A 15,973-nucleotide genomic window follows, 5' to 3' on the forward strand; every position below is an offset into this window, starting at 1 on the left:
TATGAGCAAGCAGTGTGCCCAGGTGGCCAAGAAAGCCAAGACCTGTATTGGAAATGCTGTGTCCTGCAGGAGTAGGACATGATTGTACCCTTGTACTCAGATCTGCTGAAGCCACACCTTGAGTATTGTGTCCAGTTTTGGGCACCTCTGTATGAGAGAGATGTGGAAGTGCTGGAGCCAGTGCAGAGGAGGGCAACAAATCTGTGAAGGGCCTGGAGAATAAATCTCACGAAGAGTGACCAAAGGAGCTGGGGCTGTTCAGTTTGGAAAAGAGGAGTCTGAGGGGAGACTTCATTGCTCTCTACAACTACCTGAAAGGACGGGGAGAGGCTGGTCCTGGTCTCTTCTTACAGGTGATTAGTGATAGAACAAGAGAGAATGGCCTCAAGCTATGATTGGGTAGGTTTAGACTGGACATTAGGACAATTTTTTCCCCAGCAAGAGTGGTCAGGTATTGGAATGTGCTGCCCAGGGAGGTGGTTGAGTCACTAACCCTGGATGTGTTTAAAGGTCATTTGGATGTGGTGCTTGGGGATGTGGTTTAGGGATGAAACCTGTAGAGTAGAGTTATTGGTTGGACTTGGTGATCCTGAGGGTCTTTTCCAACCTGTATGTTTCTGTGATTCTGTGATTTCTGGTGTCCTCAGCATTCTTGTACATTGTAGGCTTTGTGTACCTTGTACTTTCTCAGGACATGAAGAGAGTGTGTATGAAGAGCTGACTTCCTAATGATTCTCAAGTTACCTTCTCTGAGAAAATAATAATGAAGAATCATGATCTTGTTTAGTCCATATGAACACCGCAAAAGGGAAATGATCATCTCAGTAAGGGTCTGCTCCTCTGTTCCTGATAATGGGTGCTGAAGTCAAAGCAAGGAGTGAATGGGGACAGTTTGTTTCTGTTGGAGACATCTCTGTGGAATTATTTCCACATTGTTGTAGTGGATTATTTTTGGTTAGCTGTTTTGAGAATCTCCTGACTTGTGTTGCAGTGCTTTAGTGTTAATTCGGTGTAGTGTTTTGTGTTATTTCTTCTATGTTTTATGACAGCCTTTCAGGTTCAGTTTAGACAGTTCCTGGGAAAATGACTGGCAGCTAGAATATTTCAGAAATCAGTTAATCTTCTCTATGGATGTTTTGCATTTTGTGGTTGGTAAGGTAGCTAGGGAAAGTAAAATGGGGATCTGTGTTGTGCTGCTCTTCAGGTGCCTCAGCCAAGAATGTAAATTGGTTATTATAAGTGTTCTGTAATTGCTTTCTTTAAAAGTATTCAGAAAATGGTTTGTGTACACTTCAGTGCTCATTCTTTGGATCTAAAATGACTTTCTTGTTTTTATAAACTGAAAAAAAAATGCTAGCTGTCTTTCTGTGTTCTAGCAACTATTCATGTATCATTGACAACAATACTAGTTAGCATTTGGTTTATACTTGAAAGACTTACTATGGCCTGCTGAAAGGAGGGTCAGCCAGATTTGGGCCCATAGTTAGGCACTAGGTGAACGTGGGATGGTACTGGGGCTTTCTGAAAAGGGAAGTGGTTCCTGACATATGATTTTCATGTCAAAATTCAGCATCTGGCTCTCTGTTGCTCTCTGCTAATTGTGTGAGAATTGAAGTTGCTGAGAGTTAATGGGTGAAGTCTGTCTCTTAAAATGATGTATTTCAAAATGTATTTTAGTGGCATTTCTAAAGGCATATGATTGAACTGGATTTCTTTGAATGAAGGAGAAACCTTTGATGCTACAGACGTCTAAAAAGGTTTTTCAGGTGTTGATGAAGCACTTCTTTTTGTTGAGTTGCAGCTTTCTGATTTACTGAGACAGGGAATGATGGTACTTAAGGTTATGACTTTCTTTTGCAATTTTTTTGCAGTCCTGTATTCATGTAGGTGCTACCCAAAATCTCTGATATTCCTGTTTCTTCAAAGAAAAACATAGTGAAGACGCCTATTTGCCACCAGAATTGTTGTAAAAAATCTATTTTTCAAGAGTCATCTTGCACTGTTTTTGGTGAGGTATTGGGAATAGCTCCTGATTTTTAAACATGTTGAGGAACAAACACATTAAGGTGCTTAATATGGTTCTAAAAACTAACATCTACTTCCCAAATGTCCCTCCTTAATTGACTAAAGCTTCAATTTCAGAGGTATTCTACAAAACTACAAACTTTCAGAATGAATAGACTTTTTTCTTTGCTCGGTTTAATTTTTCATATCCTTAAATGGAAGTTAAAAGACATCATGTCAATGTTTTCCAATTATGCAGTCTATTTTATGTCTCAATCATTTTCCTTTAACTAAAAAAAACCCTTACTTCCATGCCGATTGTATTTCAAAACACCTGAGCTCTGTTGGAGTCTCCTCCCATCCCAGGTGTGGCCACTTGGCCCTCCCCACCCACTCCCCTATTTAATCCCCTCCAGGAAAGGCAGAAGCCTAAGCTGAGCCCATCTGGGCTGAGGGATCCTCCTCTCATCACTGGTGAGTCCTCATGGTGTACACTGGGTGATGGTGGTGGTGACAACAAAGGCCGGGGGGCCTGGTGGCCCCCCGGCTAGGTAGGACTAGGCTCAATGACTCCTCCAATATCATCCATGGGTGCTGGCTGGGCCTTCTTCCTTGGACTGAGCTCCTCTGTGTGGTATCTTGGCTGGTTGAGGGTCTTGGCCGTGGCTCTGGGGTGGGTGCAAAAATGGTGGTGGTGGAGCAGAAGCTGTTTTGGCAGGGTGGAGTGTGGTGTAGAGGGTACAGGAGCTGCTTTGGGAAGATGAAGGAGGGTGATAGAGGGAGGCAGGGCATGAAACTAGATGAAGGGACGTTAGAGGTTGTCTCCTCTAATTTCCCTGCCATGGGCAGGGATGCCTCTCAACTAGACTCAGCTGCTTAAGCTGCTTATCCAATCTGTCTTTGAACACCTCCAGGAAGGGAGCGTCCACAACCTCCCTGGGCAGCCTATTGCAGTGTCTCAGTGTTCTCTCACTGAAGAACTTCTTCCTAAGATCCAGCCTAAACCTACTCTCAGCCTAAAGTCCCTTGTTCTGTCTCTAGACACACTTATGAAAAGTCCTTCTGCTGCCTTCCTGTAGGATCCCTTCAGGTATTAGAAGGCAACTCTAAGGTTCCCTGATGGAGTTTTCTGTTCTGTAGGCTGAACAACTCCAGCTCCCTCAGCCTATCCTCACAACAGAGGTGCTCCTGCCCTTGGTTAGGACACTGGGTCAGGTTCATAGCTTCCCTCACCAACTGAAAAGCAGAAGTGTGGGCAGTGCCTGCCTGATCTTCTTGTGAAATGGTGGAGGGATGTGATTCATCCCTGTGACCTGGTCACCTCCTGTTAAAAGTCTTTCTCTAACCAACTGAAAATGGTTTGAGGCCATGATGAAAAAAGCAGCTCAAGAGTGCAGCAACTGCTCTGGCACAGCATGGGTGAACAGTGCCAGGAAAGTCATCCCAGGTGTTTCAGTGATGGACAGAAGACTGAGGGCAAAGGAGAAGATGGCAGAAATATCTCAACGTGTCACTGTGGGTCCTTGCAAACAGCCTGAGCTGAGGATGTGCTAGTGGTGGGTGGTGGTACTTTGCTGGTGCTGCCTGGGGTTCCTGAAGAGCAAATTCACAGCTAGCTGCAGGGCCAATACCTGCCCTGTGCTGGCTGCTTTGGCACCCAGCTTAGAGGAATTCATAGAGTGATTTAGATTGGAAGGGACCTCAAAGGTCATGTAGCTCAAATAGCTCTGCTGTGGGCAGGAGCACCTCCCACTAGACCAGCTTGTTCAAGGCCTCATCCAACCTGGCCTTGAACACCTCCAGGGAGGGGACATCCACAATGTCCCTGGGCAGCCTGTTCCAGTGTCTCACCACCCTCACTGGAAAGACTTTTTCTCATCTCCAGTCTAAATCTGCCCTCCTAAGCTTCAATCCATTCAATCTGGTGTGACACCCATTATCACAGAACCTCTCTGCATTGCTTGTTTTGCATCCTGTTCTCTCTTAAGGCACTGGCACATAGAATCACAGAACCATAGAATTCATTTGGTCAGTAGAGGTCTATAAGATAATCAAGTCTGTGGTAGTTTTAGGCTATGCCTTCAAAATTTTTCACAGATCTTGAACAGAAAAGTAGTAAAAAGTAAATAACTCACTATTAGGTGTAAAAAGGAAAAACAAGATAATTCTAAACAATCCCATTGGAGAGATGTCTACTGTAAGATGGGTTGTACCAAAACAACTCCTCTCATTGCTTCTTTGCTCTGGAGAGGTACTAACTTGCTTCTGATTGACCTTGGCTGTGTTGTTTTGGTATTAACATTCCTCTGCTCTTTTCTCCCTTCTTTTGTACGGGGGAGGATAGGGGGGGTAGCAGAAAAGAAGCTAGTAGCTTCCCCTGGTCTTCCACCAGGTGAGTTCTTGTGCTGTGTATTAATTGTAAATATTGTAAATACTGTATATTGTACATATTCATTGCATTCCATTGTAGTTCTGCTTGTAAATACAGTTTTCATTTGCTTCCATCTGAGCTGGTCTGGTGAAGTTAATGTTGGGGGGGGGGGGGAGGAGGTGGGCGGAATTTCAGCACCACAAAGTCCAACTGTTAACCCCACACTGTCAGCTCACCACTAAACCATGGTCCTCAGCACCACACCTACATGGTTTTAAAACCCTGACAGGGACTCCACTGGCAGCTTGGGCCGGGGCTTAATGACCTTTTAGGGGAAGAAATTGTTCCTCATGTCCTACCTAAACCTCCCCTCATGCAACTTGAGACCATCTCCTATTGTCTTGTAATTTCTTCCTTGGGAGAAGAGACCAACACCCCCCAACCCCCGAAGTCCAGCCTCTTCTCTGGGAGCTGTAGCATGACAAGGTCCCCTCAGCTTTCTTTTCTCCAGGCTGAACAACCCCAGTTCCTTCAGCTGTTCCTCACCAGCCCTGTTCTCCACACTCTTCACCAGCTTCATTGCCATTCTGTGGGCATGCTCCAGCACCTCAGTGTCCTTGGAGCAAGGACGCTGAGCAGTTGTGAACATCTCTGTAGTGATTTAAGAAGTAGTTGTGAAAACACTGCTTGTAGAACTGTGCCATATTTTCTCACTCACTTCTTTGGCTGAATCTAAATTAGCAGGAGGAGGTCTGTGAAGTGATGCTGAAGAGCAGTAAGCACACTTTGGGAGCAGCTAGGTTTGCTGTGATGTTATCAAGGACAGGCACTGCTACCTCCTGGCCATTGTTCCTGCTCTAATGCCTATCTGAAGTCATAGTTATAGGTAGAAAAGAAATGGGGTCCTGCAATGGAAAAAGCTCTGGGTCAAGCCATCTGTTTTGTTCTTCATACATTTTTCTTTTTTTATGATAGAATCATACAATTTTTTGGGTTGGAAAAGCACTCCAAGATCGCTGAGTCCAACTATCAACCCACCACCATGGTCACCAAACCCTGTTCCAAAGTGCCATGTCCACACCTCTGCTGTACACCTCCAGGGATGGTGCCTCCACCACCCTCCTGGGCAGCCTGCCCTAACACCTGACTGCTCTCGCAGGAAAGAAATTGTTCCCCACGTCCAACCTAAACCTCCCCTGACCCTGTTCTCTCCAGCATCAGTGGCCTACTCCTGTCTCTGCAGACAGGGATTCCTCCAAGAGTAATCCAGGGAAGAATTAATATTATGACTTTAGAATATTATCTGTCATGTGCTGCTTCTCTGTAATTATGACTCTTTTCCCCCCTTCTGCTCCTTAGAAAAAGGTTATTACAAGAACCCTTTAATCTAAAAGGCCAATTCTACTGAAACAGTGACTTCTGTACTTAGATCTCCCTTTATACACACCCTGTTCAAGTTTAGCAAATTATGTGGAAGCTTAGAAATCAGAGGATTGCCTGCATTGATGTGAGCATGGGTGGCCCCAAAATACAGCTGTGGTACCTACTGTAGCCAGGAGCCCCAGCCATGCTTGGAGCTAGGGAAATGACTCAAGGGTAAGGGCTCAGTACAGAATCCCGGCATGGTGGGGCTTTGAAAGGACATCTTCAGATCATCCAGGGGTACCCACAGCAGCTTGCCCAGGATCAGGTCCAGGTGGCTTTGGAAGCTCTCCAGAGAAGGAGACTCCACAATCTCTCTGGGCAGCCTGCTCCAGGGCCCCAGCACCTTCACACCAAACAAATTTCTCCTTGCCTTCAGGTGGAACCTCCTGGGTTCCAGTTTGTGCCCACTGCCCCTTGTGCTGTCACTGGGCACCCCTGACAAGAGTCTGGCCCCATCCTCTTGTCTTCCCACCCTTTAGCTCTTGATTGCTATTGAGAAGACCCCTGGCCCAGTACCTCCCCTTTGCACATCTTTGAGTTGGAGGGGCAGCTTGCTCCAGTTCATGAAGATGCTGTGATACAGTAAGATCTGAAGAAGCTAAATGTGCAGCTGCTGAACTCAAGCAGGGTCTGCAAGCAGCCTGCATCAGTCAGTTCAGCTGTAAGAAATGAGAACCCCAGTGTGGTCAGGAGCCTTTAAGCAAAACAAATCAGAATTGCTATAGAGGCAAGATACTCTGTACATTAACCCACTTTGTAAGAACTTCTCTGCAAAGAAAAGTAATTTTTAAATGCCTCTCATAAATGGAGAGAAGTACATTGCAAAATAGTGTGAACTGGTAATGGGCAATGTAGCAATTTTGTTTTGCTGAAATTCAGCAGTTTTTAGTGCAACAGGTTTTAAAACAGATGGAGTATACGTCTTCAAAGGCCAGGATAATGTGTTTGAGGCCTCTCTAACCTTATTTCAAACAGCCTTTGTCTGCCTTGGGGGCTAGTGAGGGGATCCTTTTGTTTGAAACTTCTTTTGAAATTCTCCATCGGTGACATTAGCAGCAGCAGCAGGGCTGTACGGGGGAAGTGCAGAGGAACAAAAAAACCTGTCCTTCGAAAACTCTGCTCCTCTCTCTTTCCATCACAGTCTTCTTTTTTATTTTCTTTGTTCTTTTACCTGAAGTAAGATTTTTCACACATGCACAGGAACAAAAGACTAATTACTTTATACAGAAGTCACTGAGTAGAGGATATTTCTAGCACTGCATTTTAGAAACTGAACGTAAAGAATCTGTAGAAGTGAAAATAAAACTGAGACTATGAAGTATACCAGAAAACTGGAGATAATTATTGTGATTAGCTTGCTGTTTAAAAGAGTTATTTTATGTTATTTTTCTGAGAATAAATGAGAAGTGTTGATTCCTTTTCATGACTGGTGGGGACTGAAGAAGGAACTGATGTAGGAGTTTCTGGGAATGCAATTCTTAATCGTGGCAGTAGTCTTGCTCAGGGAGTACAAACTAGCTGGTGTGGCATTGTTAAAATACACCATTCACATTCTGTGCAAGAAGCCTGGTGCTTGCTAGTATGTGTATGAGCTTCTGTTTTAATGGAAAAGAAGTTGGAAGATCTCCATGGTTAAGAAGAATTAGTGGGCGAGTTCAGGAAGATGTTTGAATAAACTCGTTAATGCAGATCCAAGAGATCACTACCCACTTGGAGGTCCAACTTCCATTCCATGAATTCCTGCTGCTAACAGGGGTTGTCCACAGTATCTCTTCTGTTTGGTTGTGTTAAGTTGTGCATGTAAAATTCCTTACAATGTGCAGGAGCAAAAAAGCAAGAGGGATAGAAGTCTCTGAGGGGAAAAAAAGGAACTTCTGCAGCTTTCATGAAAGCAACGTTGTTAATGCTTACTCCGGGGAAGCAGAATACAAAAAGGGACAAAATAATCACTGTTAAGAACCACTTCCGTCCTGGCTTGCTGGCTGCAGCAACATTTGCTATTTAGAGACATTGTTGTGCATTTGACAGATGTACTGATACATGCCTTTCATGTTACTGTCACATTTTTGAAGGAGCACACATCTATGATTTAAAGATTTATTTTTTTCCCCTGGAGCTCTATAGAAGATCAGTTAGGTCTGTTGAAAAGAGGCAATGCATATAATGTCCTGAAGGTGCACTTGAACATTTTGAGTAGTAAATGAAAGGGAAGGTAAATGTCACTGCAGAAGTGGAAGACTAGGAATGTTTTTCAGAATTCTTCACCTGAGTCTGGAGTTGAATGATCTACTACTGTGGCTACAGTTTAGTTACACTTTTTCTGTTATTCCAAAAATGGAGGTTTATCACCAGTCAAATCTGGGTTTAGCCACTAGGAATTTCAGTTTGGTGTCATTGTGCCCCCGTACTCTGCATTGGTTAGGCCGCACCTGGAGTACTGTGTCCAGTTCTGGGCCCCTCAGTTTAAGAAGGACATCGAAACACTTGAACGTGTCCAGAGAAGGGCAACAAGGCTGGTGAGAGGCCTTGAGCACAAGCCCTAAGAGGAGAGGCTGAGGGAGCTGGGATTGTTTAGCTTGGAGAAGAGGAGGCTCAGAGGTGACCTCATTGCTCTCTACAACTACCTGAAAGGTGGTTGTAGCCAGGAAGGGGTTGGTCTCTTCCCCCAGGCAACCAGCACTAGAACAAGAGGACACAGTCTCAAGCTGTGCCAGGGGAAGTTTAGGCTCGAGGTGAGGAGAAAGTTCTTCACTGAGCGAGTTGTTCGTCACTGGAATGTGCTGCCCAGGGAGGTGGTGGAGTCCCCATCCCTGGAGGTGTTCAAGAGGAGATTGGACGTGGCACTTGGTGCCATGGTCTAGTCATGAGGTCTGTGGTGACACGTTGGACTCGATGATCCTTGAGGTCTCTTCCAACCTTAGTGATACTCTGATACTGTGTTTGTCTTAGATTTGTAAGTGTGGCATGGAGGAAGGTTCAAGTATTTTACCATGCTCACAGTTCTGCTAGGTGCTGCGGACATGAGTGCAGAGCAGGTAGCATGCTATTGACAGAAATGAATGAGAATGAGGGAAAGGAACTGAGGAAATGGCTGTGCTGCCAAAACAGCAGTTCATGCACTCACAGTCTGTGTTGTTTTGCTGTAATTAGAACTTTTATGTCAGTATGGCTGTTTTCTAAAGACAGAGGAAATTTCAGTTTGTTTTCTGTTGTGCCATTGGGATGGAACTAAACGTGTGAGCTAAGTACTTAATAAGAAATGAGAGCACAGACAGTAGGAATTTCTGCTTGGCATTGGATTCATTAGCTTTTTGATATAACACTTCTTGAATAGTATTTGGTTTCTGATGCAAAGTTTTTAACATTTCTGTGTGTTTTTTTGAAATTCTCCAAATGAAGTCACTAACAGTTTTATGGTTGAAGGAAAAGAAGCAACCCCCTGATAAGTAGTATTAAAAAAAAAAGGCAAGGTAGTTAAAAAGCTGTCTTGAATACCCCAGAGTACAGCTTTGCATTTCCAAGTCCCATGTTTTCTTGAGGACATAGCTGCTTCAGTAAATGTAATATGCTTCACTGCACTTTTTAACTGGCCTGGTACTGTAGTGCCTGCAGAGCACAGCTCATTGTAATTCAGCATTTCTTAATATTTCCCTTTTAGGTAAAGGTCATCTAAATAGGCACTGATAGCAGCAAAATGCAAATAGCCTTGCTTCTTGCATTAGTGGGTGTGCATGTAGCCAAAATACTATTTTTTTGGATATTGCTGCTTGTTGGTTGGAAGTGTTTTGATAGCTATTTGTGTATTTACCTCTCAAAGCTTTTAAATGTTGCATAGTACACAGACTGTGGTGTTTACTTGATGGATATTGGGTGAACAGGCGAACTGGGTCACAAGGCATGTAGCGGGAAGCTCTAGTGGGAAGCTGGGCCAAAGTGTCCTGTGTAATGCAATTTCTGTTTTTTATCAGAGCTGAATCAAGAGCAACTGGATCTGTACATATTCACGCACACATATGGCTGCAGTATATAAGTGCATCTTTTTTTTGTAACAGCTTTGTGAAATGATAGGGGTATTGTTAGTCTGACCAGCTGTTACAATGCAGTAGATGCTGACTTGCTACTTAGGTGTTTTATGGTATTGTGGAACACAAGTGACCTGATTCATGTAAGAAATGCAACTCCAGCGTGCTTTGATGGTGATCCTGGTGCCCTGTGGTTACTCTCCCAGTGTCAGAATATCTGCAGAATGGGATACGTGCTCGTCACTTCGTCTGGAGTATGGGTTGGAGGCCTCAGTTCAGATAAGGGTCTAAGCACATTGAGAATCATAGTATCAGTCAGGGTTGGAAGGGACCACAAGGATCATCCAGTTCCAACCCCCCTGCCATGGGCAGGGACACCCCACACTAGATCAGGCTGGCCAGAGCCTCATCCAGCCTGGTCTTAAACACCTCCAGGGATGGGGCCTCAACCACGAATGCCCATCTCAGCTAAAGAAATTTGACCTCAGTTCCAGTGTAATGGTAGTTTTTGAGGTGGTAGAGGAGATGCCTTTTTTTTTTTTTTTTTTGAAAGAGTGAGATTTTGTGAGTTCAGTTCTGTATTTGCTTCATGCTAAAAGCAAGTGTAATCTATATTTCTTGGTAGCTGATACTGTCAAATTGATTTTCCCCATTGCTTCTGAAATTGCATTGAGTGCTGAGCCTGAAAGTAAGAGCTAGACAGAATTGCAGTTACTATGTTATGTACAAAGAGCTTTTGTTTTACAACCAACCACATGCACATTACAACTGTAGGTGAAGAATGCCTCCTGGAACTGTTCAGGCACTATGAAAGAATGTGTTTTCAGTTTTTCTGTTCATTGATTGGAAGGATAGAGCAACTTAAGTATTTTTAGGACATTGGGGAAAAAATTAAATGACTAAGTCTTGTCCTTTAAAATAATAATTTCTAATATGATTTTGTAATCATCTGGATCATTGACTGTTCTCTTATGCAGTGATTTTCCCTGTGTTGTGCTTGGTACTACAAGCATTAGGTATTTCAACAATAATGTGTGGTGTAAAAATGTTAGTGCACCTAATAGAGTGAAAGAAATATTTTTAAAGTTTATGTTTTGTTTAGGAAACCATACTGAGTGAATTTACATCCAATCAGGCACTGTCATGTTTTAAGATGTTACATTGCACAACTTTCCTGGCAACGTCTGGCAGCTGACATCTGTCAACACCGACGTTGTGGCTTTTCAGGGAGCAGACAGCACAGCTCCTGTGTAGCATTTCCCAGCGACTTACCTTGAACCAAAATGTCTCAGGACTCAATCTTGCTAATTTCCCTGGGATCACCAAAACCATGTCTTTAAAGTAAAGGATGTGAACTACTGCGCCAGGGGAGGTTCAGGCTGGATGTTAGGAAGAAGTTCTTCACAGAAAGAGTGATTGCCCATTGGAATGTGCTGCCCAGGGTGGTGGTGGAGTCACCATCACTGGAGGTGTTTAGGAAGAGACTGGATGGGGCGCTTGGTGCCATGGTTTAGTTGATTAGATAGTGTTGGATGATAGGTTGGACTCAATGATCTGAAAGGTCTCTTCCAACCTGGTTAATTCTATTCTATTCCCTAGTAAAACCTGAAGTGACAACTCATTTCATAGAGACCACTGAGTATGTCTTAGAAACATAGAATCAATAAGGTTGGAAAAGACCTCAGAGATCATCAAGTCCAACCTATCACCCAACACTTCATGACTAACTAAACTATGGCTTCAAGTGCCATGTCCAGTCCCTCTTTGAACACCTCTTGGATAGTGTTTTGCTGCTCTCAGTGCCTTGCAGTAGACTCTAGCTGTTTTCCAAGAGGAGAAAGATCATGAGGGATAGTGTAATCCCTGTCCTCCTGCACCATCAGCTTTACCATACAGTAAAATATGATGGAATAAGTTTGCAAAAAGCTCTATCAAGTGCTATATTTACAAAACCTGGAGCAGTAGCTCTGATCAGGAGCTTAGCTGTCCCTTTCATGTGGGAAAACCTTGAACTTGGTTTGGTCATCTAATTGCATGAATTTTTGTCTTATTCATGATGGCACAATTTTTTCGTGTGGTGGTGTTTGTTTTTTTTGCTCTATGATTGGCTTGCTCTGTTGTAGCAGGTGTCCTGTTTTTTTTTCAGAGTTCAAGGCTGCTTTCCATTTCTTTCTACAAAGAATGAAGAATCTAACTTCCATGCATAGCTTACTGAAACTTCCATACGAAGCTTACTGAATCAGTGGCCCCTATGTGCAAGTGGTTCTGTAAATCAGCACAGATGTTGTGGGTCTTGGCACGTGTTGCTTGTGTGAAATGCACCAAATGCATTGCAAACTGGGTGGCTCCACAACTTAAAAAAATGACACCTGTGGGATCATGATCACAAAGTTGTTTACTCAAAGCAGCTGTCTCCCAGTGTGGCCTCTGCTGGTTTGTAACAGGTTCCCTCTGTCTTCCCTATAGACGATGGAGATTGGAATCAATACAGCTGATCAATATGATCTAGTATTGTTCCTTTATTGCTTCAGTGTTGTTTGATTATAATGCAAGCATGGTACAGAGCGGACAGTAGAGCTGACAGGCTAGTAAGAAGTGCGTAGAAGTGCGTATTAAGAAAACCTTTACAACTTATATAAACTCAGAGGGCATTGCTGGCATAGCTTCATTGGTCCCTCACAAGTGACCACACATTGTACTACTATTGATTATTGGTTAAACTAGTAATAACACGCGAGACTGTTGATGCACGTGTGCGTCCTGTTATTCCAAGATAACTCTCTGTGTTTATAGCTACCAGTGTCCTGCTTTGGTTACACGGTGCAGGCACAGCACTGTTCTGCTACGCTGCTAGCCACTTCCGCACCCATGCTGGTCACGGCCTACCACCATGTCAGGCTCTAGGCCAACACTGCCAGGTTGCTCACACTGCTCGTTGCCACCATTACCACACTTCCCCAGGGACGATTGTTAATCCAAACTGTGGTATCTACTAAAAATTACTTATCTTCTTGGCTTGGAGAGATGCATAATGATGGGTTTTCTGTATGGAATGCTCACATTGCTGTCTCAAGGGAGCACAGAATCCTTTTTCTTCTGCAGCTGTTTCTTCCTCTGAAGCACAGTTTCTTCCTTCTCTCTACTCTTTCTGATTTGTGTATATTTTATGCTGCTGTGTGACAAAAGTAGGTCTTCCTACTGTTTGTCAGGTCTTCCTTCCAACTAGGTCTTCTGTTTTCTCCTGACACAGCTTGTTGTCTTGCTTCAAAGTCTTCTGCGTTTACATGCCCTAAATTTGTATTTGTTCTTTAGGGAGCTTGACAGACTGAGTCTACTTGGCATCTTATATCTTCTGTGTGGTTATTAATAAGGGCAAATAAGAGACAGCTTACAGTCTGCAAGTGTGCTGTGCTTCTTTTCATGAGCAGATTGTATAGCAGCATTTTCAAAATGTAAGTCAGAGTTTATAAACTGTGCAAAGGTAATTTCTCCAAAACATCACTCAAAATCTTCTGAATGAGCATGTACTTGAAAAGAACAATATTTGTCCTTTAAAAAGTATAGAACTACAGGCATACTGCATTTCTTTTTCTTTTTTTCTTTCTCAACTCCTAGTCCACTCTTTCCAGTAATACTTAATATTGTATCAGTCACTTCATATCCATCACTAAACAGTTCACTGCAGATATAGGTTACTGTCTGCATCGCTGCAAGCTTGCATTTACAGTTCTATTGAGCACCCAAATAAAACATTGTGAAAACATGAGTTGCTTTTTCTTTAGTAGCAATATAAATATTTTAAACTCAGTGTTTCACAGGTTATGTTTTCTTCATTCTTTTCTAGCTAGGGATTGGAATGCTGTGGCTTCTGGCAGTTTAAGTGCTGGAACTGTTAACTTATTTTTGGGTCCAGTCTAACACCAGGCAGCGAACTGTCACGTTTGTTTCAGAAATAGAGAAGGTGTTTAAAGATGACTTGGATAAAGACTTTAAGATGGCTACTCCTAAGCACTCTCTAGCTCATTTACCTTTCCTCTGTAAGGAGAAATATTTTTGCAGATCTCCTGATCTCTTGTTTGCTACATCAACAACAGAAGATATCAATAGAATGAAAATTAAGTGTGACAAGGACAGGTGGCAACTTAGAATTTTGTCACAGTTTTTAAGATGGATGTCTTATGTGGATGTCTTCTTTAGCCCTCTCTGTTTTGTCTGCTAGTCTGATTAAAACAGACCCCTAAAAAATTAAAAATCTGTGTTTTCTGAGAGTATTTTCCCTTCATGTTTTGCAAACTCACATATCACAGTATCACAGTATAACTTAGGTTGGAAAGGACCTCGAGGATCATCAAGTCCAACCTATCAACACAGACCCCATGACTAGACCATGGCACCAAGTGCCACGTCCAGTCTCCTCTTGAACACCTCCAGGGATGGTGACTCAACCACCTCCCTGGGCAGCACATTCCAATGACGAATGACTCGCTCGGTGAAGAACTTCCTCCTCACCTCGAGTCTAAACCTCCCCTGGCGCAGTTTGAGACTGTGTCCCCTTGTTCTGGTGCTGGTTGCCTGGGAGAAGAGACCAACCCCTTCCCAGCCACAACCACCCCTCAGGTAGTTGTAGAGGGCAATGAGGTCACCCCTGAGCCTCCTCTTCTCCAGGCTAAACAATCCCATATGTAGTAAAGATACCAATCTTCCTGTGTTAATGATTCTGTATTCATTAAGAATGTAATGTTTGAAGAATTTTTCTGGTTTTTAATTATAAATGAAGACCTAATCTGTACAAATTTTTGTTTTACAGAACACTGAGACCAAAGTTGAAGAAGCAGCTAAAGAGAGTCCAAAATCAGCCAGGCTCACGCAGCAGTCTTCAGAGGATAATGAAGTGTTTGGTGAGTTACTTGGACAGCCAGGAAATGTCATTTGATTTGTCAGTTCAGAAAAGAAAAATCCCACAGTCCTTGTGACTTATTTAGTGCTGATGTATAGCATTTGAGTGCTGACCATGCAGTTCCACAAAGACCTGGAGAGGTGGAGGACAGGACTGTCATAGGGGGATCAAAGGACTGAAATCATCTCTGAAGAAATATTTGCAATTGGTTACCACAGAGAAGGAGGATGGAATCCAGGTCTTCAGCAAAGTTAAAGACTTATTACCTAAAAGGGAAAATAAACTTTTTGCTGTGCATGATGGGTAGGACAAGCATTGAATTCTTTAAACTGCAGAAAGTTTTGATTAAATGTTGGGAAGGGGAATCCTGAAACAAATCCTAAAACATTGTATTGCATCATCTGGAATGTGTAAAAATTCATCTTTGTGGCCTTTAATAACAGGTTAGACAAGTAACTGTCTAAACTGATGTAATGTTCATCTTGTGACAGAAGGATAGACTGACTAGATGACCTTTGAGAGTACTTGGAGGCTTAGATTTTAAATTAGCTCATCTTGAAAGCTCCACCCCCCACTCATCCTTTAGATTTTGCTGGTAGTTTTATTCTTTGTTCTGAAAGCTGTATTTGGTTTTTTCTTCTGCATGAAAATTTAGAGAAAATCCAGGCAAACCCTCTTGTTTCAACTTTGTGTTGATTTTGTGCTAGCAGAGCTCCAGTAAAAAGCAGTGACCTAACATGAGCACAGAAATGGTGAGAGCAAATCTGAAAGTTTATCAATTGGTGTCGTGTTTATCTCCCATTATGTTCTGGAGTGGAAACCTAGGATCTGCAGGCTGACTAGCTTGAAAACTTTTGAATGAGTCAAGTATTTTTTTAATATGGTAAGGAATTTTTCTTTCTTTCAGGGTACAAAAAGAATAGAGCATGATTAAATCTTTCTTGCTATATATGGAAACAATGCTTGTGACCCCTTAGACTGGTTTTGTTTAAAATCAGTTTCCCTCAGTGAAATAATGTAGTATGATTGGCACATGAGCCAGAATTCCTGGTATGAATGTTTCCAACACTGATCATGTAATGATAATGCCTGAAGACTCCACAAGTGGACTTAAGAGCTAGGTTTCAACTTTATTAATTCAGTGGTGAGGCTGATTATCTCATTTCCTCTGCATCTGCTCCACTCATTTGCAGTAGATCCAGTGTTACTGGTTGTGGAGCCTTGCAGCACTGTGTGATGCGCACCTCAAGCTGT

The 15,973-nt window shown here is 42.9% G+C and overlaps 1 protein-coding gene across 2 annotated transcripts in view; it reads left to right on the top strand.

The window, feature by feature from the left end:
* The window catches only part of MBP (myelin basic protein), a 92,940-nt gene that overhangs the window by 15,813 nt on the left and 61,154 nt on the right, over positions 1-15,973 (top strand). For both annotated transcript variants that reach the window (XM_068147549.1, XM_068147550.1), the window contains exon 2: positions 14,630-14,720. In XM_068147549.1, coding sequence (XP_068003650.1) covers positions 14,630-14,720 — 91 coding nt within the window. The remainder of the gene's footprint in view (positions 1-14,629; positions 14,721-15,973) is intronic.

This window comes from Melanerpes formicivorus, unplaced genomic scaffold, assembly GCF_026170545.1.
Source record: "Melanerpes formicivorus ecotype bairdi unplaced genomic scaffold, bMelFor1.0.p_v2 SCAF_15, whole genome shotgun sequence".
Lineage (NCBI taxonomy): Eukaryota > Metazoa > Chordata > Aves > Piciformes > Picidae > Melanerpes > Melanerpes formicivorus.